At 41.8% G+C, this 26,987-nt stretch overlaps 1 protein-coding gene and 1 long non-coding RNA gene across 3 annotated transcripts in view; one reads left to right on the top strand and one right to left on the bottom strand.

The window, feature by feature from the left end:
- COL4A6 (collagen type IV alpha 6 chain) overlaps positions 1–26,987 on the top strand; it is an 87,226-nt gene that overhangs the window by 34,743 nt on the left and 25,496 nt on the right. Inside the window, exons 1-13 of one of the 2 annotated variants that reach the window (XM_068204897.1) lie at positions 11,206–11,333; positions 12,970–13,104; positions 14,244–14,288; positions 19,925–20,041; positions 20,796–20,864; positions 21,732–21,767; positions 22,148–22,210; positions 22,846–22,881; positions 23,025–23,066; positions 23,510–23,602; positions 24,595–24,648; positions 26,034–26,093; positions 26,561–26,605. In XM_068204897.1, coding sequence (XP_068060998.1) covers positions 14,250–14,288; positions 19,925–20,041; positions 20,796–20,864; positions 21,732–21,767; positions 22,148–22,210; positions 22,846–22,881; positions 23,025–23,066; positions 23,510–23,602; positions 24,595–24,648; positions 26,034–26,093; positions 26,561–26,605 — 654 coding nt within the window. In that variant the 5' untranslated portion in view covers positions 11,206–11,333; positions 12,970–13,104; positions 14,244–14,249. Of the gene's footprint in view, positions 1–11,205; positions 11,334–12,969; positions 13,105–14,243; positions 14,289–19,924; positions 20,042–20,795; positions 20,865–21,731; positions 21,768–22,147; positions 22,211–22,845; positions 22,882–23,024; positions 23,067–23,509; positions 23,603–24,594; positions 24,649–26,033; positions 26,094–26,560; positions 26,606–26,987 lie in introns of those variants that run through there. The other variant, XM_068204896.1, reaches the window with a different exon arrangement.
- LOC137482535 (uncharacterized) lies at positions 10,046–11,292 on the bottom strand. Its single transcript, XR_011004113.1, has 2 exons — positions 11,160–11,292; positions 10,046–10,300 (listed from the first exon to the last, which is right to left on the bottom strand). It is a non-coding gene; the product is annotated as an uncharacterized lncRNA (long non-coding RNA).

The following is a 26,987-nucleotide window of genomic DNA, read 5'->3' as shown; positions in this document are numbered from 1 at the left end:
GACATGTCATCATGTTGGCATGTAGTAACACTACTCTTTGATGTAATAGGACAATGTTGAACTAAAACATCACTTTACTGTGGTGTACTGGTCCCCATTTGTTATTTTTTTAGCAGATTTTGCTGTCTGAAACAAATCCATAGAAGTGGCTATGCTGTGAACTTTGTATCTTTCAAACCTTAGATAATGCCTGTCATTCACTGTGCCCAAGTGAGTGCAAAATACATGAGAAATATGATATCATCTTTCAGAAAAATATGGCCACATCAACATAACTAATAAAACCTGGAAGATACCAGTATTTGCTGTTAGAAGAATAGGTATACAAAGAGGAGAAAAGCAAAAAAAAAAAAAAAAAAAATTAGCACCTACTATTTCTTAAAAAGATAAAAAGGGAAATACCTTGTTTTTGTAAAATGTGGTCTCTCTCTACAGACTTTTCCTGATTTCCATCATTATACTGTCCTGGTAACTTCTGAACTACTAAACAGACATAGCCAAAGCTTGGAGTTGCCAGCCCTCTCTAAGCCACATGGCCAGCTCTCTGTAAGCTACTTTGGGGTAAAGACTACCTCACTCTCCTCAGTCTCTTCTAGACATCAAGATTAAGGCCTGCTAAAGGCTTCTGTTTTTTCAAGTGAAAAGCAGTGAATAAAAGACATTTGATATCCTTAAGGTGTTTAAATTTGTACTGTTACTTCAGACCTTTTTTCCTTAGTTTTATTTTTAATTCTTTTAGATGTGTAACTTTAAAGCATTCTGAAAACAATCAGAAACAATTGCAGCTTTGATTAGCAGCTAAATTAAAACAACTAATGAGCTAGCCTACCTCTCCCTTTGTCTTGTTGGCATGTTTGCTTAACTGCAGGATACAATCCTAACCCCTACACGTTTCAGCTCTGCTGGGCGCAGTGAAGGCTGTTTTCTGGCTTGCCACCCATCAGAACAGGGAACACTTTCACCTTTTATTTAGAGGGGGAAGAAGCTGCTGAGCTGATATGGAAATAGCAGGCTGGTTATTGTCTGTGAAAAGCCGCTGAGACCTGTGTGCAGGACAGCCCCAGTCAGGCTATCCTGTCACCATATACAGATCGCTGATTATCACACACCAGTGTTTGTGATCTTCTGCAGTGCTGCTTCCTTCTGTCTCCCATCAAGGCCCAGTGAGCACAGACCGTGACAGGTAAAATCTTCTTCCAGACCTCAGATGCTCTCATACAAAGAGCCATGCTTAATCCCTGGCCTAGTGTGTAATTTAGTAATCTGCATGGTCATGAATTCCAGGGATATATGGGCAGGAAGCGCAGAGCAGTGTGGGTAGCAGAGCAGGCCTACAGAGTCATTTAAGTCTTTGTTGTATTGTGTAGTGAGGGATTTTGGGGACAATGAGACCTGTCTGTCAAAGATTAAGCAGACTGGAAGTGTGGTTTATACCAACAAATGAATGAAGCTTTTTGGAGTGTTAATACAGCCACGCAGTAAATGTCCAAGGACTTAAACATACAATTTATGTGATGACAAGCAACATTGGAATAGATCATTTATTCTATATACCTTAGCCAGTGGGAATTCAAGTAGGTGAAAAGTTCATTTCCGTCCTTACCTCGATCAATATACAACACTTATATAGGACAAGTGAAAAATCCTCTATTTTTTTTCTCTCCCAGACTTTGGTTTGAAGTTATTTTTACTAATTGCAGCTTATTCTCTGGCACTGCCCAGTAAACCAGCTGCTGACTGACTGGCGCTTATGTTATCAGGCACTGCAGTGAAATTTTGCCTGGACCCACTCTGCTTAAGCCCCTAGAGATAACTGGAATCTGGCCAAATGTTATGTTAGTAGATATGCAGACCTCTGCTAGTCTCCACTCCTGCTTTGGCCTGTGTATTTCCAAGGAATGTATAGATGAGAATTCACAGACTCCATTTTTTCCTTTAAAGTGAATTGTTTACATGTTTGCAAAGCTCCCCTCGGCTCTGCTGCATAACAGATCTCTGGGAAGAGGTTTTGTTCTAAATCTGCTATCTTGAATAAGCATGAGATGGTTCCCATCTGAGTTTTAAATCTTGACTAATATTATCTCTTCCAGCAGATACTGTTGGTTTTAGCAGAACCCTGTGCAAGGAGAGCTGCTCAGACCTTTCTGAAGTGCCAGGAACATGCTGGGAAGGCTATGGGAGGCAAAATGTAGGGGAAACTGCGTGCAGAGAATCTATTGTTTGCTGCTGACCCTGTACTGGCCAGATCTGTGCATGGCCTACTTTCCCCGCCTGCCTTTCTAACTAGAAGCATCCTGTGGGGCTGAATGACCTTAGTGGCTAATGAGAAGTTTTGCTGTGTTTCTCCCTTGTAAACAGAGTGTTTAGCATGTGGAACATGGTCTGGTGCCTAAAATGGATACTTTTTCTAACAAATGTTTAGAGGGGCTTTGTTGCTGTTATTAGTTCTGTATTTTTTTTCTTTTCCAAAAAGAAGCTACTTTGTTCACTAGACTATTAATGTTATACATGATATGGCAGTAAGTCTTAGAGGCAGTCATGCTGCATATATCACATGCCAGGCTCAGACTTGCTTTCAGAATTACATTGTACTCAGCACTAATTTGGTTGTAATAGCACAAACACTGAGTATCAGACAGGGGAAGGGACATGGTAGTGCATCAATAAGAACAAAGGGAAAAAGACAAGATTGTTTTTCTGGAACATTGCTTAACTTATGGCAATTTACAGATACACATTTTTCTGTGTAACAGTGAAATGCCATAGAATAATTAGATTAGAAGAATAATAGGACAATCCAGTGAGCCTAAAAAGCAGTCATAAGATTGTTGTCCAGAACAGGTTAGGCTGTGACTTGGATTGCTAGCTAAGACAGAGGAAAGGTTCAGGGTTTAGATTCAGTTATCTCAGCATTTTACACACTTTTTCCTCTCAGGAATTTGAGACAAATTGAGAGAAATTCCTAGAAGCATAAATGGATACAGACATTTAAATCTGCTTTTAGAATAGCAATGTTACACTTGGAATCCAAATCTCTATTGTTCATTTTCTAATGATACACTTTGCATTCTGCAGAAACAGAGAACACAATAAAAATAATTGAAAAGTTTTATTTAATTATGATATTATTACCAAATGAAAAACCACAGCTATGTTTTATGCCAAATATGAAAATAAGTCTGTATTATTTTAGTTAATATTAAGTAATTGCTGCAAAACATTCACCTCAATATTTAATTTATTGCAAAATGCAGTAAGCCAAATATCATTGATATAAGTAGCTATATTACTGTCTAGAATACCTGCAGATAGAAAAAGAGTAGAAATCAAAGACTGAGAACCTTTTTTGCAGATTCAAAGACAAGCTGTTAAATATAAAGATTGTTCTCTTAGTTGTTAATTTTGCAGCATGTAAACCAAGATAAGTTGTTCTGTTTTAGCTGGAATACCGTAAGATGGTTGACAGCAACACAGGAAACTTCTGTAAGAAGTGTGAAAAATAGGGGATTCCTTTCCCTTTCCCTTTCCCTTTCCCTTTCCCTTTCCCTTTCCCTTTCCCTTTCCCTTTCCCTTTCCCTTTCCCTTTCCCTTTCCCTTTCCCTTTCCCTTTCCCTTTCCCTTTCCCTTTCCCTCTCTCATTTTCCCCAGGTGCAGCCAGGATTCCCAAGGGCAGTGCCTGTGTGATGTGTGACAGTAATAGCTGTACTGGGGAAATGTGGTACAGGCACTCCCTGCTAGATCTACTCTTTGCCCACATCCCTGCTCAGTCTCTGAGGAAACACTAACTTTCCATAGCCTTTGCTTGCAAAGGGGAATTAGACTTTTATTTAAAAAGGGTTTGTTGTAAAGGAAAGAACTGGAGAGGAGCCCAAAGCAAATTAACAGATCTGGACACAGCGGACCCTGCGGAGGTTTGGAGTCTGCTCGGCTTCAGCATGTGGCTGAACCCTCCCTGCCTTTCTAGATACAATGTCCTTTTAATAGTCTTAACAGGCCTGACACTGGCAAGATTTCACTTGCTCAGTACACTACTTAATACAGCTAATTTTCTACTGACAACATTTTTTTGCAACAATGAATCTTCTGTCACTCGAGTCCATGGGGAAGGCAGCTTGGAAATGCCAGCCAGAGGCAGGGGGAGCAAGTTCATTGTCACTGTTCACTTAAACAGCTCTTTAGAAACACACTGAGACTTTTTTTGGTTTGTTCTTTGGGGTGCTAGGGATAAGGGAAGGGAAAATAACACAACACTTCGTGTTCTTCTTTCCTCATGAGCCCGTAGCAGATCCCTGAACGTTGTTGTTGGGGCTATCTTAAGGCGAGGCAGAAGCTGTGGTTTGGTGGGCAGCAGTCCTGATGTGGCTGCCCACGAGGTTTCAATGATTCAACATCTGTTTTCCCCAGGAGACTTTTCTAATATCTATGATTGGTGTTGTATCTTCCTCGGTAATGAGCTGAGTAAAACCCCTTTAAATTGTGACCAATAACTTGCTCGATCTTCCCAAATGTGTGGGAGAGGTGACACAAGCACACATCCATGTATTCATGGCCACAGAGCCAGGGGACAGAGGGGCTGTGACCCTCACTTGTCATTCTACCCATCCTCCCCTGTGGGGACTGACTGCCAAGGAGCTGCCACTTGGTCATTTCCACTGCCACGCTCTCACCAGAGATGACCTGTGTGCATCCCGGGGAGGAAAATACTTTGCATTTGCCACCTTGTCTACTTTCCTGTGCAGCCACCAGGAGAATGGAAAGATTTTCTAGGGAAACCCTGTGTTTTCTTCTGAAATAACTAATTCTTTTGTATTAAAATTCAGCTCAGGACTTATTCTGCTGTCAAGAGATGTACACAATGCTCAAATTCTCTTCCTTCAGTTAAGGGTAGGAAAATGTTATGACAGCTGCTGTCCTATGTGAACAGGTCGGGGAACTGTAAAGGCTTTCTAAAACATTTTTTAGAGATTAGGCACTGAAGGCTTGAGGGAGAGAATATGAACTGAGGTTGCAAAAGACCATAAAATCTCATAAACCATTCAAACCTTTGGCTGTACTACACTCCTTTGTTTAAAAAAAAAACCAAAATAAATAAATAAATAAATAAATAAAAGCTTAGTTCATAAGGAAATTGAAGTCAGTTAGACCTCACTTGCTTCAAAATTTTGTTAAGTTTTCATAATCAAGTATTTCAATATAAGGCCTATTTTTTGGAATGTTGGTGAGTGTAATGTAGTGCCAGAGCTCCATGAGGTGCAGCAGCAGTTCTTGCTTGTTACCTCCTCCTTCATGTCTCATTTCCTCAGCTGCCTCTAATTCAGGCTTAAACATGTGCACGATTTCAGAGGAGTACCTGTTGTCAGTCTCATGTGCTGTCTTCATGAATTGCCTTCATTGGTGTAGGAAGCTTGTATTGCTCTGCCAATTGAAAACACAAAAAGGCCTTGAAGATATCAGTCAAGGTAGCAAAGAGAGCTTTTGCTGTGGCAAATAGCAAGAATTTATCTCAGATGACCAAATATCACCTGAGGCTCACAGCCAATTGGCTTAAACCAACAGTGGGTAAGCTGGGGATTCAGGGTGGTCACCTCTGCTCTGGTGATACTCTGTGATGCAATTCATTGGGGTCTAGTCTCTGCAAATCTTTTGTTCTGCTCAAAAAAAAAAGCATAATTTTGATTGATGATCATGAAAAAGGCAAGTAAATGTAATTCAAATATATAATGCAGCTCCTTAAAAATAAGCTTTAACTCATAATTTTCATACATTGGTTATTTAATTGAAATACAAAGTAAGTCATGACTCTGCTTTGTAAATCCTACTGCTTGCACTTTATTTTAAAAAATCCCCATAACTGAAATCTCTCTGTAGTGCCCATCATTGTGGGGTGTTGCCCGTAGCTCCCCTCCTCTCTGGAGCTCAGCACAGGAGGGCTGTGGCCTCAGTGGTGCTTCTCTCACACAGATGTTACAGCCCACAAGGGCTTTCACAGGCTTTCATGTTATCTGTGCTCTCTGTGGTCTGGAACCTCTCCACAGGAGCTTATTTCTTATCTAACTTGGACATTTCACAACATCAAAGCAAAAAAGCAACCAAAGTTGAAGTCATGCTTTTTGACTTTTGTACATTTTTCATAGTTGCTTCAGAAAGTCGTGAAATATAAAGTGGAATAATTACTCTCAGTTCATATGGAGTCAGTCCTGGCATTGCCCATGGTGGGGAAAAAGATGACAGTATGTGGTCTCTTTGTGTGTTTTAAATAGAAATAGCAAATATGTGGAATTGATTGGATCAGGATGTTTCATGAAAGCTTTTAACTGGAAATCAAACATTCTAAGGAACAAGCTTTTCATAGATTTAAATATCCAATTAAAAAATAAGGATAGTCTTAATAATTGTCTAGAGTTTATATATAGTTCTGTATTTATAATGTTCTGTATTTATAATGTTGTAAACTATCCATTGCAACTTTGTTACTGAAGTATGGGATTCATCAAATGATTTGTGGAATCAAATTTCAATAATTTTTAGCAGTTAAAAAATAGGGTGTAAGGCCATATATATATACACACACATACATACATATACATGACACACAGTTTTTATCACCTAGATTTTCTGCTTGCAGTCATGTCTAGTCATGCTTAATGGAAATAACAGAAGTATTTTTTGAAAATAGATTTTATCACATGAATTTAAATTTAAAATTGTTATGAGACCCAGCCTGCAGTTGCTCATTACTACATTAGAAGATTGGTCCTGAGATGACCAGAGCAACCTTGACAATCAGCAGTGTGAGCATGCCAAAGGCTGCTTTACATAAACAGAAAGCTTCTGAAAGGCATTGTGATACTAAAGAATTTCACATGGTACATGAAAAAATTGTTGCTTTTGTTAAAATTAAAAAAAAAAAAATCACCCTAATATCCTTCCTTAAACAGAGAACAAAACAGAAGAAAACCCCAAACAATGGCATTTTTGGGAGGATACTGAATGAAGGAGGATCGTTGCACAGGATTTTTTTCTGGTCCATTATTTCTGTGTGCACATACAGTTTTTTGTATTCTTCTCATGCTGTGTAGGTAAAAAGCTGTGTAGAGGAGCAATGAATTATATGACAGAAATAAAGGAGCCATTTTTAACTTAAGGCTTCCCCTAAGTTTTTAGAAGAAAAACTGAAGAATAATTTTCGTTAAAAGTACAAAGCATTTTTCACTAGAGTGAATAATTACTTACTCTGGAATGTGAGCAGGGCACTGGATACCTGACCTGTAATTTAAGAAAATAGTGAAGGGGTTTTCATCAGTAATTATTATTATTACAGTAGAACTGTGGGGCCCCAGCTGAGAGCAGGACTCTCTTGTGCTATTCCCTATCTAGCAAGAGAGAACCACTGCTGTGGGAATCCTGCTGTGAAGGCAGGGCAGAACGAAGAGGAGAAGGGAGGAAGTGGAGGTGGAAAGCTGAAAGTTGGCAAGGGAGGAAGTGGAGGTGGAAGGCTGAAGGTTGGCAAGGGAGGAGGTGGAGGTGGAAGGCTGAAGGTTGGCAAGGGAGGAAGTGGAGGTGGAAGGCTGAAGGTTGGCAAGGGAGGAAGTGGAGGTGGAAGGCTGAAGGTTGGCAAGGGAGGAAGGGGAGGTGGAAGGCTGAAGGTTGGCAAGGGAGGAGGTGGAGGTGGAAAGATGAAGGTTGGCAAGGGAGGAGGTGGAGGTGGAAGGCTGAAGGTTGGCAAGGGAGGAGGTGGAGGTGGAAAGATGAAGGTTGGCAAGGGAGGAGGTGGAAGGCTGAAGGCTGGCCCAAGGCTGTGCTGCTCGCAGTGGACACGGCTGCCTTGCACTGGTACGTCACTGACAGAGCCCTCATCTGAGTTCAGGGAGATCCCTGGGTCAGCTTTTGTAACCTGGTGGCTCTCATCAGAGAGAATGTCCCTGGTTTAAATGGGAAATGCAATCTGTGTGTGAAAGAGCATCCTGAGGGACCACTCCCTTGCACAGGCTGTCCTGTCCAACAGGAATTGGATATGTAGATCTTGCTTAAAAGTTTCAGCCTTAGAGTATGCAGTATATGAGAAAATGCACTTTTAGGGCCACAGTATAATGAATTAATGGTTGGCTGTTTGGTTCATCTTTATGTAATCAAACAAGCATAAGATGCTTCAAGCAACAAAGTATTTGCTCATGAAGTAAATATTTCACTGATTATCTTTTGTGTCAGTAAAACATGTTTTATGGGGCAAATAATGAGTGAAGGAATAGAGAATGTGAATAAGAACCTTTTACAAATTTTGGTCACTGAATTCTCATAGAGAAGAAACCATGTGTTAGTTTCAGAAGATGTGAGCATATTTAAAGTCAGTTGCTCTTTTCATACACAGGACCTTAATTTTGCTTAGAAAATGAATAGTGCTCTTCTGCTTGAAATATGGCAGTCTACAAATTTACTAACAAAAATTGGAGCCACTTCTGCCCTTCCTGATCAGTAGTATTATCTGCTTAGTTACCAGAGGTGCTAGATTTATCTTAGTGGGTTCCAGTGTTTTTTATGGTGATGAACCACTGAGTTGACATTTGACAGTGACTTAGGTCAGTTGAATTGTTCCCCAAGTAAGTATATATTCGGGTTTTTTTGTCCCAGAAATAAGTGGCCTATCCAGTGGTTCCATACCACTTCCATGTGTGTTCCTTTACACAGTGACAAATCAAATAGATTTACGCTTTATTCTCCAAGCTCACAGAGGCAATGGGAAATAAAAGAATGTTTGGAATTTGCAATGCTATGTGTAGCAGCTCTGCTTCAGTGGGCGAAAATTTACGTGGGGTATTAGAGTTGCCAAAAAGGGTAGGGACAATAGAGAAACTGTGATGTGTTGGTTTGTGCAGCAGCAGAGGCCCCATCATTACCCATTGTTCAAGCCTTTCCTCATGACACCCTGGCACGCAGGTGAATTTAAGAGGGTTTAAGGAAGAAGGTACATGTTGCAGAACCTTTTCCACCTTGAAAGACACTGCCATCAAATTACACTTTCAGGCTGTTTGGTTTGAATGCCTTCTGCAGTGTGGTGACTCAGAAGCAATGGGAGGTTCCTTTTCCAGGCATTTTTTGCTCTTGCTTACCACACATTGAGAATGAAAAGCTGAATGTCTGAGCCAGCTGTGTGTTTGTAACGGTTTGCAATGGATATGTGCATAACAGAGATGCACATGATTCATGCTGATTTTGTGACTCAAACTTGGTCAGAATCCAAAATTAACTATGAAAATGCCCAGGTATATTAAAAAAAAAAAAAAAAAAAGCTGTTTTTACCAGCATCATATTCATTACAGACAGGTATCTCATTTAGGGCTGCTGCATTGTAAAAGCCTGGTGCACAAATATGTTTGAGAATGCAGGTCATAGATTTATAGATTTCACATATGAAATTCGAGTGGGCATTTGAGAGAACATTTACAAGTCACAGTAATTTCATTTGCTTTGTTCTTGCTTAATATTATTAGTATTCTATAATTTTCCTCTTTTTAAAAACAATTGTCATACATCTTAAAAAACCAAAATGATACCGCTTGCATTAATCGCTAATGTTGAACATTAAAGATGAAAAATAGGGTGCTCTGTTGAGTCATTGTAGTTTTTGTTTGATGTAATCCACGTTTTATAGTTCAGCTTGTCCTCACTGCTAAGAGTTGTTTTATTGTTTTTATCCTTTGGGTAAGGGAAATCCTGGTGCTAAAGCCCAGTAAAGACTAGGTGAGCACATTCAGGTCAGACAGAAGTTCCATGTGGCACTGAGCTCTAAGTTTTCCTTGTGGTAGAGCCTGAGTCTTCATTGTGCTGTTATCCTCGAATTGCTCCTGCATGCCACTATGCCTGCTCTCTATAATGCTTTAATCTTGGAACAGTTCATGGGAGTGCTGCTGAGTGACGAAAAATACTGCTTTTTTAGCAGTGAAGGCTAGTCCTTTGTTTCAGCATAGAAAACATGATTTCCATCCACACAGACTTCAAAAGAAACAGTGGGAATTCTTGAGAGCCTGATTATCATGGCATAATCACATTATCAGAGAGATTAGAAGCACTTTACTGTGTCCTTATGCTTTAGTGACACTCCAAGGCACTGGACAAAATCTTCAAGTGCTGTTAAAATCTTTCTTGTAGGGCATTAATGCAGGAGAGAGCTATTTAGCTGTGGGCCCTGAAATCACAGAGAACATATTTAATTCTTCTGTCCAAGAGCTGCTCATCCAAACACAAGCAGAAGGTGTAGTTGCTGGTCTTTACTCTCCAGTCTAGTTATATTTCTCAGAGCCACCTGCAGCAGAGCAAAACAAAAGCCTCCTAAAATGTTAATTCCCATCAGTTCCAGTCATTGTGAAACACTGTCATTAACCAGGCAATCAAGCTAATGGAATACAGAAGTATTAGCAATTCTAACAAATGAGGAATTCACAGTGTGTTTGCTCTACAAACTTGGTGGGCTCTTGGATGCCATTTCTTTAGTGAGAGGTAAGTAAGACTGTAAGTGTAACATTTTTAGGTTATACTTCAGCACTGTTGTGCCTTGAGGTAAACAGTCCACAATCCATGCTTTGTAAGTGAATTGTTGCCTGAAAGCCTCTGAATTGCTTGTGATTATGGGAAGTTCAGTCTCAGCTTTAACGTTTTTAAGTGAGAGCAGAGCACGTGATTTTTAACATGTTTCTTGTTGTGTATGGTTGCCAAGGACAGCTGAAGATTTGGGGATTAATGTTCTGATTATATAGTTTCCAATATAGAGGATTCCATTGATAATTAGCCCAGAGTGAAGAAAGCTAAAAATAATCAACGTAAAAGCCTTTTCAATGTGAGTCTGTGCCTCTGGAAGTGCACACTATGGACAGTGTCTAGACAGAAAAGGTATGAAATATCAAACATGCACTTGACCTCGGTTAAAAGGCCAGGATGAAACAATCACAACAGAAAGAGTGATATGGGAGAATTGCTGCAGTTAAAAGAAAACTGCAACAACAGTGAAGAAACATATGGAATATGGGAAAAAATATTTTAGCCTAAACAGGTACTCGAAATGATCCGGGAAAAAGAATTTTTAAAATAATGTACACTTTGTTTCACTTTGCTTGGTTTTAAATTTGTAACAATGGATTTTTAAATTAACAGTAAAAGTCTTTTACCTGCCAAGCCATGAGTCAGGGCTTTGTATGTCTCCAGCTGAGATTGCTGAAACACTTGCAGCGGGGAGCTGCATTCCTTCTGCTGTTTTATGGAGTTAGGGAAGTAAAAGGGAAACACACTTCCATGGACATGAGGATTAAAAGGAGGGGGAATTATGTGGTGGAATTATTAAGGTGTGGGGGTTTTTTAACTTCCTCCTCTTTTCTATTTTACTATAAGTGCTGATCCTTTACGCGGGCAACTTTGTGTAATCCACGGATTGTCTTGCCTGTAGAAAGCATAGCCATGAAGTGCGTTTTCTGCTGGTGCGTGGGACCTCAGCGTGGTCACTGGTGTCCCTGGACACAGCCCAGCAGGGCGGGGTGGCGCCGTGACGGCGGGCGGCGCCTCCCGAGCCGGGCACCTGCCGAGCCCGGCACCTGCCGAGCCGGGCACCGCCAGATGGCACCGCCCGAGCCGAGCTCCTCCCGATGGCACCGCCCGAGCCGGGCACCGCCCGAGCCGGGCACCGCCCGAGCCGAGCTCCTCCCGAGCCGGGCACCGCCCGATGGCACCGCCCGAGCCGGGCACCGCCCGAGCCGAGCTCCTCCCGAGCCGAGCTCCTCCCGAGCCGGGCACCGCCCGATGGCACCGTCCGATGGCACCGCCCGAGCCGGGCACCGCCCGAGCCGGGCACCGCCCGATGGCACCGCCCGATGGCACCGCCCGAGCCGGGCACCGCCCGATGGCACCGCCCGAGCCGAGCTCTTCCCGAGCCGGGCACCGCCCGATGGCACCGCCCGAGCCGGGCACCGCCCGAGCCGGTCACTTCCCGAGCCGGGCACCGCCCGATGGCACCGCCCGATGGCACCGCCCGAGCCGAGCTCCTCCCGATGGCACCGCCCGAGCCGGGCACCGCCCGATGGCACCGCCCGATGGCACCGCCCGAGCCGAGCTCCTCCCGATGGCACCGCCCGAGCCGGGCACCGCCCGATGGCACCGCCCGATGGCACCGTCCGAGCCGGGCACCGCCCGATGGCGCCGCCCGAGCCGGGCACGGCCGGCAGCGCCAAGCCGCGGGGGCCGCGCCCTCTGCCGGCAGCGCCCGCACTGCCCCCCGAGCGCCGCTCCCCGCTGCGCTCGGCTCCGCCGGGCAGGGATTTGTGCCCGCGCCCTGAGCTGCTGCAGCGTGTCCAGAGCAGGGCAGCCGAGCAGCTCAAGGGTCTGGAGCACAGGTGTGATGAGAAGCGCCTGATGCAGCTGGGCTTGTTTGGCCCGGAGCAAAGGAGGCTCGGTAGGGACCCCATGGCTTTCTGAGAAGAGGTTGTGGTGAGCCTCTTCTGGGCAGCCAGCGATCGTGCAAGGGGAAATGACCCCAAGTTGTGCCCGAGGAGACTCGGGTTGATTATTAGGAAAAATTTCTTCACTGTGAAGAGTGGTTAAGAAGTGGAACATAGTGGAGTCACCATGCCTGGAATTGTTATAAAAATGAATGGATGTGGCACTTGGAAATATGGTTTCGTGTGCATGGTGGTATTCAGTCAAAGGCTAGATTGATCTCGGAGGAGTTTTCCAACCTTAATGATTCAGCACACCATCACCAGACAGTTTAGAGACTGGTTGTCCTTCTCTACTCTTGTGCTGGTGTGGCCCCATCTTGAGTCCTGTGTGCAATTTTGGGCAGTCTTTGTCTGAGAATAGACAGGGAAAACTTTAGGATGTCCTAACTACCCAGAGATGTATAAAATTGCATTGAAAGTTGAGTTGGAAAGAGTAATTACAGAGGAGTTTGTGGAGATGATGCATTGTCTTGTTTTTAATGCATATTAGGGTCGACCAGGACCAATTGGGCTTCAAGGACCAATAGGAGCACCGGGATTTACTGGCCCAGAAGGTTTGCCGGGAGCAAAAGGTGAGAGAGGAGCAGTGGGCCCTCCTGGACCAGCTGGACAGAAAGGTGACAAGGTAGGCTCAACAGTGACTTTTCTCTCCCTGCAATAGTTCTACGGTCTTGTGTATATTTTTGAGTGAATAATCTTGGGCTATATGTCCAGGGATAAAAATACAATGGCATTTCAACAGTAGCTTTAGAAAATTGTCAGCATTTATTTTTGAATGAGAATACAGATGCTAAAGCTACTGAACAGTGCAGCCATGCTGGTAGGTGAGCTACAGCCAAATGAGTATTGCTGTTGCAAGTAGTCTGTCACTTCCCATGCCCAGGGGTAGATGGCTATTATTCACACTCTGTGCAGGGACATATGGGGCTGGTTCCTGTGTAGAAGATCCTGAGCTGGTGTCTAGAAAAGCAAAAAGAATGGGTACTAAATAAAATCTGTAGTTCAGTTTTGCAGGTGCAAAGTTATTTCTAACAAAAAGAATACAATAAACTATGTCATAATACAATAGCCCATAAGGTGTAGGTGTCAATGAATGCAATGTGCAAGATTGGAAACAATTTCTTTGCACTGAAAAAAAAATCCAGTTACTCCAGAACTGTTTCTATCCCCTGAAATTATATATATGCAATACCAACATGCTGTAAGATTCTCTCTTCATCTCTCGTGGGAGAAATATATTTTACTTTTCCAAAGCAAGAGCAAGTAAGGGAATTGTGCTTACACAGTCTGTCTTGCTACTATTCAGAGCATAGCAACAAGGTGTGGTAATTACTTGCAGCTTGGGCAGTCTGTAGTTAATGCAGTGATCTGCATATCTCTGAGGGTCCTATCCAACTGTAGACAGAAAAATATGTAAGTTTTGTTGTAACTCTTGGAAAGACAAGGGTTAAATGTATAGCAGATTGTTTATTTTCCTGGCATCTTGTTTTCCCCAGATGTGCAGTAGGAGATTATATTTTTATTTTAAATTGCCTGATTAAAACATTCCTGAAACTCTCAATTGGCATCCAGTCAAGCTCAGATGCTCAGTTCCTGTCTTCACTGACCCCTGTGGTCAGAGGGAATCTGCCTGAGATAGTTTGCTCCTTTTGGTTTTGAAAGCAGAAGTCCAAGACTGAAAGTGTTGGAGTGAAAAATATCTCACAGGTAACTGAAATATACAGACCAATGAAGTGAAATATAATGTGTACTCTTTTTCTTCAGGGTCCAATGGGAGTTCCAGGATTCCAGGGCATCAACGGGATCCCAGTAAGTTTTTATATGTAAATATAAATCACCTGAATAGTAATCACAGCCAAAAGCACCTGAACATGATTAGATTTTCCTAGCACATGCATAGTGTACCTTGTAATTGCTTTCTTCTATCTAGAGGAAGATGGAAATGTTTGTTAATCTACCTGGTGATTCCATGCTGTTTTGGAAGACAATGGGAAGCTGATATATATCAGAAAATGAGCCTGAGTTACATGGGGATTGTTTGCATGATTGATTAGCTTTTCTTTCAGCACCATGTTCCCTCAGCACTGCCTAAAAACACTATTTCATAAAATCAAAGATTTGCAGAATTGAAAGGGACCTCAGGGAGTCAAACAGGCATGATCAGCTGTGCTTCAGGCCATTTTTAGCATGTGTTTCCTAACCAGTTCTTACAACCTTGTGATGATGGAGACTACCTTCTCTATTAGAAAAGCTTTGCTAATACCTAACTTCATTCTTTCTGCAGTTTAAAGCTCTTATTTCTCATGTTACTGATCAGGGACACAAAGAGAACATTGTTCACTTTTGCTTTATAGTAGCCTTCTTGTATGTGATAGCTGTTACCAGGTCTCCCTCAATCATCGTTTGCTATGACATGAGTGAAAACGCTGATGAGAGCTGAGGCTCTCCAGATAACCCTTAATTCTCTTCTAGGTTCTAGTCCTGGTTTAGATCAGGTGACAGGTAGGTAACCACTTGCCTTGACTATCAGGAACTTTGTGTTTCTTTCATTCTTTAGTACTTTACATTCTATATACAGTTTATAAAAAATTATGTGGCTACAGTGTTTTGGCCAGCTTTCTTTTGCTTGGTCTCTCCAGTGATTTTTGCAGAGGTATCTTGCTGTATCTCAGGGGAACTTTAACTGGATCAGCTTTAGAAGCTGCCCAAAACTTCCTTACTCTTTCTACCCTATTTGGCTCATCCTGCTTTCTCCTTCTGATATTAGAATTATTTTTATTTTCTTGAAGGCAATTTTCCATTCTGTGTGTCATTGTGCATTCAGACTGTGCTCATACTCTTTTTCATTTTCCCTGCTTTCTCAGATGGCTAAGAGCTCCAACAATTGAGCTGTGTTTTCTTACTTCATATCAAAAACTGAGTAGTTATGATAGATTGGCTGAAAATGCACAGTTGGCCTTGTAAATGAGCTTGTTTGATTCCAGTTCCTTCCTGGCCCTTGTCCTTTAGTCCCCCTCTGCTCATCCTTGCCTGTTTTCTCTCCTGCTATACTCCCTTGCTGCTAATTTTTTTTTTTTCGCTTTTACCACCAGCCAACTGTCGAGGTCTGAAGAGAACAAGCTGTTCCCATAATACTTAATTTAATTGAACACACTGTGGGAACATGCTGTTCTCAGGGTGTTTTTTCAGATGAGGCTCTGGAGAAAGGGGATTCCCAACAATGAGGGGAGGCAGAGATAGAGCAGCAGCCATTGCCAGGTAGTTGGCAGTGACAGGCATTCCAAGGAGAGAGAAGAGGAGGCAGATGAGAGGATTCAAAGCCTCCAGCATATGCAGATCTTCTGCTTTGCAACATTCTGCAGGTGGGTGAATGGGAAAGAGGCAGATTTTGCTGGTCATGAGTAGCAAAGTGCTCAACACTTTGTGTGCCACAAGTGCAGGGCAGAAAAAGGGGAAAGAGAAACTTGTTCATACTGTTTACATTATAACCACTAAGATAAATGCTTCCATTGTAGGGTGAAAATAGCAACCACCACTGCTTGAGTAAATATTTTCACTTTTGCCATTACATTTCAGGATAGGGAGCAACTTAGATTTTTTGTGAAGTGTGTACCAATATAGACACTTTATATGGATGTGTGGAATGTAGAGCAAAGGAGAGAACGTGTGTGTGTGAAAGATGGGAGAAGTAAAAAGATATTGCTATCTCTGCACATCCAAATATGGAGATTCTTTGTAGTATGCAGGTATGTTAGTGTGGGCAGGTGTAGTTTAGTCATGGCCATGGGCAAGGCCATTATTCACAGGGGAATCCCACTGCTGACCTTAAGGGAAGTGGTATTCCAGAGAGTTCCCTTGGGGAATGCTGGTGGCAAGTAAATCATGTTGTTGCAGTTGGCCTGACTAATCCCTTTAACCTAGTAAATACAGCAGCCACATGTGTTTACTGCTAGATTTTCATGTCATGCTGTAAGAGAAGCCCTCAAATCCTTAGTCCTACTTGGGAAGTTTATTTTTTCCTATGGGACAAGATTCAAGGACACCTCTGGCAAAGGCTGGAACTGAAACTGGGAGATGTATATAGCTTTTCATGAACTGTCCAAGGGGTTCTAGAAGGAAATACTTTTATGATAAGTGAGCCCTTGTCTGTGCTATGAAAGCCAAAGCTATATGAAGAGGCAGGCTTGTGACCTTCCTAGAGTAAATGCAAGCACTTGCCAATGGCTGTAGAAAGGCCACTTGCCTTAGCAACCCATTAAACGGTTTATTCAATTAATTTTGTATTCATCCCTAATTGCATTTGTTTCTCTACTTTTAATTATTTGTGGAACTTTCCTGATGGGATTGCCTTTTCACTGTTTGATTTAGAAAAGAGAGCCCTTGGAATCACAGTGTCAGTGTACAAACAATAGTCAGATGAAGAGGGCCCAGATAACCAGTTCAAATTTCCTTATCTGTCTCACACTAAATGCCTCCTTTTCTGGGTACAGAGAGCACAAGCATCTCTCCAGCCTGTGTTTTAACTCAGATCTGTAAACTAATCACCCTGACATGTATAAGTAAAGTCTGTGAAAGTCTTGTGCCTTAGTCAATTGAGGTGCTTGTGTTCAAATGGCACATCTGCCAAAACAGGAATTAGAGGAGGTGAGAGCAATGAAACTATTAGCCACCACTTTTTCAGGTCAAACCTGCTCTTTAAATCAGTATTTTAAACCCCTGGGAAAAATGTTCTTTTAAGGCAGGACTTAGCAACTCTCAAGGAAGTCAGTTGTGGGTGTTAAATATCTCCTCAGATAAGGGTCTTAAAACAAAATATTATGAACTCTGATTGCAGATTAGCTTTAAAGTAGGAAATCCTGTGGGTTGTTTTCCTAAAGCAAAAGACACAGAATGTGTGTTTGTGCTTGTGTGTCAGTCTGTGTCATGTTTTGGCACAGAAGCACAGACACGGATGCCATGGGATTAAGTGACAGGGGCACAGATTTATTTAGCACACATAAGAAATCACTGTCATCAGCATGTTTTATGTCCTCTCCCTGTAAGCCCTACTCACATTTTAAGAGGATACCAAAGTCCTTTGGGCCTCTTACAGGCTGTGTTGGTCTGAGAGTTAGGAGATCTCACCCAGAGCATTTCCCAGGACACGGCTCACCCGGCAGCTGCGTGCCACCGGCTGGCTCTCAGCCAGCAGGAAAGCTGGAGCAGCTTGGCTCCCTGTTGTCTCACTCTGAGGGGCAGATGTTGGCCCTTTCAGCTTCACTAAGCCTTGCAGCTGCTCACCTTGTGCTGTAACCAGATACGTGTGCACTTGTCCCACGTAGCTCCTGTCTTGTTTATGCTGTAAACAAGGTGAAAACCTGGTAGACACAGACAACTCTGGCCTCTGACTCTGCAGTCACTGCCTGTCCTGTCAGAGATGTGATGCTCTTGGCTATGACATCCTGCATGGATCAAATTAATTAGGTAATTTCTAAGAGAAAAATCTAAGTGGCAATAAATTGCTGCTTCAGCCTACTCCAGTTGCTTTACCAGGGCCTGGCAAGTCCCTGCTTGCACACCACACGTGGTTATTTTGACAAGCAGACTAATCATACTGGTACTGTTAATGTAGTGGTCTCTGATGTTAATGCTTTAGAATGACTTCATTCCATTCCTTGGTAAATCTCAAATTTACACTTGCCTGGATGAGCTGCCTTAATCGTGCAGTTGGGACACACCTGACATTGATTCAGTTTGTACTTTGTTGACTGAAGAAAGCAGATCAGGTCCCTTTTGATTTTGTTGGCACAAATCTCAATGCAGTTGCCAAATGAGCTGGACCAAGGACTTCATCTGACTGGAAATTAACCCCATTAAGAAATAGAACAGTTATTTCTCTGCTGTGTTTGTTTCCTACTCTGCCAGCACAGGGAGGAGGTACGTGTGAATAAGCAGCAATGTGGAATAGCTGTCCTGGCAGCAGCTGAGGCCAGTGATCAGCTCGAGCAATTACATAAATATGGCCTAAGTTGTTCTGCATCCTTGAGAAAATCACCCTGCTACTGTGTGTCCCAAGCTTCCCATCTATAAAATTAGGTTATAGAAGTCCCGCATTTTTTTCAAGCTAATTAAAGATCCTTAGATAAAAAGCTTTACATTACTGCAAAATTCTCATTGAGTTTCGTCTCAGTATGTGCTGTTGGCTTGGATTGGGAAGACCTTTAGTGTTGCAAATGTGTTTTATTTTAAGTGTCAGGCATGAAGGATTGTTAATGTTCTGCTTTATCTCCATTTTATCCATGTTGGGTTTTTTTGGTTTTTTTTTTTTTTTTGTGTTTTTTGTTGGTTTTTTTTTTTTTACTTTCCTAATGTGAGTCATAACTTGCTTAGCGTCATATCTTAAGGACAAATCTTTGGGATCAAACAAAAGTACTTTTGGGATGAGTCAAGATCACTGTGTACAGAGCAGGGAGAGAACTGTCAAGTTACTGATACTATCTCCATAAGTTTAATTTTTCTTCTTGCCTTAAAACAATCTTGTTGAGTGCCACGTGTCTCACTTATAGGAAAAGCAGTACAGAATAAGAAGCTGCCTGACACTTGGGCATTGTGGCTGACAGTTCTGCCTTTCTGCCTTCTGCCCTCACATGCTCATGTGGCACTGAAAAAAAACTACCTGAAGTCCCAAACTTTGATCTCCTTTGCACTAGTACCATGCCGAGAAAGCTGCAGTCAAATTAGGAGAGCTATACCAGGGCAAAAGACATGTGAAATCAGAATTAGGTTCAATTGTATTTTGCTCTGCTTGATTAATAATTGGCCATTGCAAATACTTTTTTAGAAATGTTGTCAGTTTAATTGGATCTTTCTCCCAGTTGCTTTGCCTAAGGTCTTATGTTTAATATAACAAATAAAGCAGTTCTGCTTGAATGACCTGATAGCAGAGCTTTAACATCTGTTAATCTATTACGAAAAAAGAATCCACACTGGACAGGAAGAGAAGCCATTGAAACTCCAAGCAGATTAGAATTATAAATGCTCAGTATTGTAGAGTGTGCCTCTGCCCTTTCTTTCACATGAGCAGTTTCCATTCCTGGTGTCAGGTGCACCCTTGCGTTCTGTTTGACACTGTTACATTCCACATGGTTCACACTGCTGTGGGATGGTCCCTTTTGGGACCTACTCATGCACAAGTTATGTACTTCAGAAAACGATCCCTTGGACAAAAAGGTAACCAGATGAATGCAGCCAGTGTTCTAGGATTTAACCTTTAGGGAGGACAAACAAAGCTGGCTGAAGAAGCTTGTTCTGTTGCACTCTGCCATACACTGAACTTGCTTGGGAGTTGTGCAATTATTTTTGTTTGTCTTGCCATTTGGAAGGAAGATACCAGTTTTCTGTGGACAACAGTGTTACTAGCACATAATGGATCCTGTTGGTCATTCTCTCTCTTTCCCTTTACACAGGGTCACCCTGGGCAGTCTGGACCCCGAGGCCCGCCTGGCCTCGATGGCTGCAATGGCACCACTGGGAGTCGTGGCATTGCTGGACCCGATGGGTTTCCTGGCCTACCTGGACTGCCTGTACGTCCCAACTCAAATGTGGTCTTCTAAACCAGGATTTGCTTTTTGTGACGTTGTTGGAGAAGTAACTGCCAAGTACTTAGGAAGAACAAAAAAAATCCTAAGTTTTTTAGAATTGTTAGAGCTCAAATTTCTTACCCACTTTGAGGCTAAAATTAAGATCCTGTGGATAAAATCCCTTCCCTCACCTGCTGCCATCGCTGCTTTGGATGCAGCCCAGGATGTGGGTGGCTGGCTGGGCTGCAAACTCACACTGGCAGTTTTTCATCCACATGTACCCCCAAGCCTTTCTCCAGGGCTGCTTTCAATCCAGTCATTGCCCAGCCTGAATCCATGGCTGGGATTGCCCCAACTCAGTTGCAGGGTCTTGCCCTTGGTGAGGTTTACGTGGGCCCATCCCTCAAGCCTGCCAAGGTCCCTCTAAATGGCATTGTTGTGTATATGAGCAGGGGAGTTACACCATGTCAGACAGGTTCAAATAGGATCTAAGGTTGTCAAAAGCCTAAAATGAAAGGGAAATCTAATATAAACAGGAAAATACCAGAGAAAATGTTTGCAGAACCTTGTTTTTCTAAAGCTGCAGGAAGTCTTTAGTTCTCATAATAACACAGCTTCTCTGACAAAGCAGCACTGGTACTTTTACAGTTAACTGGAGCCAGGAGTTTGCCTTGTTCATTATGCTAATTAGAGATTCTTTCAAAACTAAAGCAGTATTTTTTCAAGAAATTTATTTGTTATTTTTTTTTTAAATCAGGGTCGTCCTGGCCCAAAAGGCCTTAAAGGAGAACCTGTTTTTGCTCAAGGCAGTCTTAAAGGAATGAAGGTAAGACTTGTCATCACACAGGAGAAAATGCAGTACAAGAAACTCCTTGATGTTACAGGGTGCAGGGCTGATACTGCGAGTTCATGGTGTCAGTCCTGGGTGTCTGAGAGCAGAGCTGTGCAAAAGGCCTTGTAATAACTTCATTAATGATAGCACAGAATGCTCTCAGAACCTGGAATTGTTGGTCTTTGAAGAGATCTTGTTCATCCCGTACTGGGATGCTGAGACATTGCTCATCCTGTTGCTGTTCAGTGCATGTTGCAACTTCTACTGTGAGGTTCCAGCTGCCTCTCAGTGTTTCTTGTACTGGAAGGCACTAGAAATGTATCAGTCACATTCTTGGGTTACATACATGCTTCATTAAATATTGAAAATATAAAAAATTCACTCTGTGGTATAAGGCCTCTCACACTGACTTTGCTGGCCAAAATTAGGAACCTTTCTAAAATTCTATCCACATTATGTACATTCAAAAGTTTGTAAAAGTTAAATAGATCTTTATTAATTTACATCTGTATTTATAGGAAATGAAGATAATTTCATATTATGATGATATGCTTTTGCATATTTTATAGCAATCATATAGTAAAGAGTTTTTATAATGTATTTTCAGTGGTTTTGTAATTAATGTTTTTAATGCCACTTTATTTTCTCTTGTTAAACATAAATAAAATGGTTCCAATTTCTCTAGAGGTCTCCCATTACCCAATTCAAATATAGAAGCACAGATTTCAAGATATTTTCCCATTTGCACTTGATCTGGTATTAACTAACAGCAAATATTTCTATTTATACAAAGCTTGATGTTCCTTATAGTTTGCTGCAATAATGTTGTGTAATTTTTACATATGCATATATGATTTTTAGGGTGAAAATGGTCTTCCTGGATTGGATGGAGTTCCTGTAAGTTGTTTAATATGGGGCATAATGATTTTAAACAATATTAAGTAGGTCCATTTTCAGGTATGGATTCTCAAGGACCCTTTTCAAATTAGTGGGAAGTGTATTTACAAGTGTGATACCAGTAGTGTAAGCAATTCTAGATTTGTAAGGGTATGAGTAGAGAAAGAATATGGAGAGGAAGTCTGATTTTTCCTATTACCTATTTCATTATTCCTTTGATTTTCAAAGTACATCTAATAATATGAAATAAATTGCTGTAATTTTTAAATTGGCTTACTTAACATGGGGATATTACTTAATGTTTCCTGAGGCTCACTTTGTGGGGGGGGTTGCTGGGGTAAATTCTACACATCCTCTATTGTCTTCTGTTCTTTTTATAGGGCCCAAAAGGTTTTCCAGGTCCAATAGGTCCTGCAGGCCCTATAGGATTACCAGGTTTGCAGGTAAGAGACCTCAGCTGTTGCACTTGTTGATAGAAGAGTTCAAACTGGTGGCAGTTTTCCCCTCTCTTTCCCTTGTCTCTGTGTCATGACAATGAGCCAGAGTGCCTGTGCATCTGAAAACACTGAGCACAGCTGACTTCCAGCATAGGATGCTCGGTTTTGGGTCAGTTTGATCTGAGCACGAGAGCAAAGGCTCCTCCCTGGGCATCCAGAGCAGCAAACGAGGGCTCCAGCAGAGCTCTGCAGTGCTCTCTGCAAACACCAACACCTTGTTACACTGTCCTGAGCACTGCCTCAACCCAGGGCCAGGGGAATAGGCTGATCTCTGACGCTTGGAGCCCTTGTTGCCAGGAGATGTGTGAGAGTTGCTTTTTCAAGATCCTACAAGAGAATTTCTATTGGGCAAAGGTAAAACCAAACTACATTTTTGTTGGGTTTAAGTTGAAGTTTTCTCTTAATTAACAATGTTGCCAAAGAGCTGTGCTATTAGAGATGTGAAGACTTGAGAGCACTTGTGTTGCTTTTGCTTTGGAGGCAAGAAAGTTCAGGTACCACTGCAGATCCCAGCATTGCTCCAATTGTTTGCATCCTAATTAAGTCAAAAGGAATAAAATCTTGGTCTTGTTTACATTTAGGGTCCAGTGGGTCCCCCTGGGCCACCAGGTCCAAAAGTAAGTAGCTATCATTCCTGTTTTCTTTTTACACCTAATTTTTAATTTTTGGGGTTTAAAAGTGCTGTGGGCTTAGATAATAAGGAGTGGTGTTGTTGCTGTTGTTTTATTATTCATTCATCCATGTTTTTTTTCTCTCCTAGGGTAACATGGGATTGGGCTTTCAAGGAGAGAAAGGAGAAAAGGTAAGTGAAACGTGTTTTATTATGGAAAGAGCATGAAATAATAGTACAGAGTTCCATCACAGCTTGATCCTCTAGAAAGTGGCTAGATTCTAGCATTTTCTTCTTTTCCTTTCTCTCTTCTTGCCTTGGACTGACTGACAGTTCAAATACTCAAGAATCTTGCTGCTTCCTTAGTGTTGGTACACTAAAAAGGATGGGAGCCTTTTTTTTTTCCTTGTCATGTTTTATATCCACAAGACTTTGGAAAGAGTTGCATTTTGTTCATCCTGATTTTCCATCTGATCTTTTGATTCTCATGACCAAAGTCCCATGCCAGCATTCAGGCACACATATTTATATACATGAGATATAATTGAAGTGTTTTTTTCTTCTGATTTGTAGGCCATTTCCATAGAGAATCAAACATGCTCTGCTGAGTTAATATCTTCCTCTTTTGTCTACAGGGCGATGTGGGGCTGCCTGGGCCTCCAGGTCCCCCACCATCCACTGGAATACTGGAATTCATGGGATTTCCAAAGGGGAAGCAAGGAGAAAAGGTCTGTAAATTAAGTTTATGAACCCTCTCCCTCTCCATGCTCTTTCGTTCAAGAATGAACAAAATTACTGAACAGTGAGAGCTGTTATATTTCCAAATCAAAATAATTTTCTGTACCAGTTTATTCTGTCAAATGGTTATGGAATAAAAATATTCATAGCTCAGAGCATTGTGGACCACTAGAGAATACACAACACTTAGAAGAAGAAGAAATCTGGAAGCTATTTAAAGGTTTTTGTCATTAAACCTAAAAATAAGTGAACTGTACTTTGTTTTTGTTAAACCTGTGAAAGTGTCAGCTGGAGCAAAAAAATCAAATTAGAAAAATAAATGGAAGCTCTAGCTCTTTTGCCTTAGTGCACAGTACTCTGAAATAATCAGGCTTTTTCACCTTTGCATTGTTATTACTGAGATGTGAATTTAGGTCATGAGTGTTTTTATGAAAGCTGTGTGGTTTGAGTTAAAGATTGAGTTAAAGATTCTCTAGACACATGAAATGTAGGCATGCTGAGTTACAGGCTGGTTTAGGAGCCCAGTCTGAGCTTGCCTGAGCCCCTGTGTAAAGTTATGAGAGAGATTGTTGTACTTGGTCAATTTGCATTAGAGTGAGGTGAGGCTCAGACAAGCCCCATTCCTTTGGGCTCACTCTGGAGGTTGTAAGCAGAGTTGTGAAAACATTGCTGTCTCGTCATGTGCAGTTTTGCTGCTTTCATGAGGTGCTGTGCATGTTGCAGTTTCCCAGCTGATGGTATGGCTTGCCCCTGGTTTGGCTCGTAGCAGCTGTGGACAGCAGAGCAGCAGTTCCCAGGCAGTGCCAGAGGAAGCTCTGTGCTGAGAGCCTCTGATGCAGCACGTGGTGGCACAAACCCAGGGCACTCGCTGGCAAACAAAGGACAAAGCTTTGCTTTGGGTGTCAGGAGCACGGCTGGACAGGGAAGGTCTTGCTTTCACAGGCACAGTGATTTGTTTTGTTTGTCTCTTTCCCCTTGCCAGGGTGAGCCGGGTCCTCAAGGATTCCCCGGAGACCAAGGATTGCCTGGCATCCCGGTAAGGACAGAGGAGTGTTTTTAACACTCCCAGTAGGGGTTAGATGGTTCAGCTACCTCTGAATAGCTCACAAGGCCTCTACAGGAGTTTCTAGGCACCAGAGAACTTTGAAAATCTGATAAGAATGTTCACAAGACTTTTTGCAGAGTGTAACTGTAGTGTGATACTTTTTGTCCTGTAGATACAAAGAATAAAATGCTGTCCTACTACAGACTTGCAAAGCTGCCCAGATTTCAGTACCTGCAGCCTGCTGTTTGCAGACTTGCTCGGAGCTCTACCTGTGGCTTGGCCACTTGATGGCAGTGTTCCTTGTCCCACAGACATTTTTCAAGTACTAGTTTTTTCCCTTTTATTATATCTAAACTTATATTTTGTTATTTTACTTTAAGGCTGTAAAGCACATGCAGATCTTTCTTTCTATCCGTATACACCCAGTTAAAATGGGCTGTTTAATATTAGTGCTCATCAGCTCAGCATGGTGTTGCATCTTCTCTATATGAATTAAGAGAAACAATTTACCCCTGAATTCCTGAGAGTTATTTACCAGCTTAAAGCATTTTGTAAACAGAGGTTGTTTCAATAAGTTTAGGGAATAAATATTTTTGGGAACTTCTGACTAATAAGATAAATTGTTTGCCAGTTTCTTCGGTATACAGATGTTCTTAGGAGAAATACGTGCAAGAAAAACCTGTACATGAAGCACAGTTTGTTATTAGCCTTTCTGGACATGTTCCATGCTTAGCTTTATGCATCACAAGAGACCCATTGAAGCTGGTGAAATTGAACATATGTACAAACTTAACCACAACCGTAAGATATTTTAAGACTTAAGCCTGGAAATTGCTTAACTACTGTAACTCTTGCTGAAATTAAATCCTGGTGTTCTGTCTCTGGATTTGATACTTCTTGCTGACTGGGAAAGCCACCAAACATTTCCATATGTTGAGCATGAAAGTGCTAGTTTTGTGTCATTCATGGGCTTTGGAAGGAAAAAGTGTGCCCTGAGCATTCCCTTGAGCTGCTGCTGTTAAGAAATGAGACTTGAAAGAATTTCTCAGTGTAGAATAGAATACAGAGTAGCATTGGCAGGTCTTTGCTGTCTGTAATATGGGGTCACTTGCAGTTGCTACTGAAATATATGCCATGGTTTAAATGGATAGAAGTTTTGCGGAATAAAGCAGGTACTGTACTGCACATACTGCCAAGTCTGATGGATAGGAGCTTTTCTTTCTGGGACAAAGTAGTCCCAGCAGAAACAGTCATCTCCCTTTGTCTTGCTATTGTACTCTTTGTATAAATAAATAGGTTTGTGTTCCCTTTACTTAGGGATGTGCTGTTCAATTCCAAACAGATCACAGAGATTGAATGTTGACATTTTTCCCCAGGGCTTTGGAGGTGTTGGAGAAAAAGGAGAAAAAGGTGTGCCTGGCTTACCAGGTGGCAGGGTAGGTAACTTCACCAAGTCTTTAAAAGCCTGTTTTCAAACACATGAAGTGGGCCTTTCATCAAAAGACTCATTCCCTGCAGTGATGTGCTTCTATGCAACAGGCAGACCAAGACATTCTGTTCTGTGTGTGCAGAATAAGCTGTCTGCTAGAAAGTCTTCACCACACTAAAATTTATTGGTTTTGTGATTACAAAGTAACACCTAAGTTCCTCGTAAGTTGAGACACTGTGACTTCCGTAACTTGAACTGCCAATTAGAAAAACAGTATTAAATAAGATAAGCCTGCTTTTATCAGTTATTTTGTTAAATTGTTTACATTGTTATTGTTAATGATTGAAAGATAAGAAAGGCAGTGGTTTCTTCTCCTTTTGAAAATTTTAACTTTTAATTCTTTGATGCTGAGATATTGCAAGCCTGATCAAGCTGGGATGGAGCCTCTAAAAGTTAATGTCTTTGCTGTTCTAGGGTCTTTTGGGACTGGATGGATCTGAAGGAATTCCAGGGAGAAAGGTGAAATTTCTTCTGTTTTTTACTGTTCTTAAGAGTTACAGAAGCCCTTTAACTGCTTAAGATCTACTGACGTCCTTATATTGTAGCTTCAAGTTCTCTGATGGATAAATATACCTGCCTTATTGAAATAGTTAAGCTAAGTAGAAAGTACAAAATCAGTAGATCCTGCATCTCCCAGTGGTACTTTAAATGTTTTGATGCCAATAATTTTTTAGAAGCAGAAAACAGTGGGGGGAAAATGTGTGGGACAAGAAAAGAATGTTTTAGACTCTTCATTTTGCAAGCATTTCTACAGTTCTGTGAGAACTCCCAGGTGTTCTCCTGATTTGCACACTTTCAGCCTGCTCACAAGTTCTCACCATCTTCACAAGGAGGCCTGGAG

Source organism: Anomalospiza imberbis, chromosome 14 (assembly GCF_031753505.1).
Source record: "Anomalospiza imberbis isolate Cuckoo-Finch-1a 21T00152 chromosome 14, ASM3175350v1, whole genome shotgun sequence".
NCBI classification, from domain to species: Eukaryota; Metazoa; Chordata; class Aves; order Passeriformes; family Viduidae; genus Anomalospiza; species Anomalospiza imberbis.
Note: the sequence above shows the minus strand (reverse complement) of the source record. Positions and strands in the feature narration are given on the sequence as shown.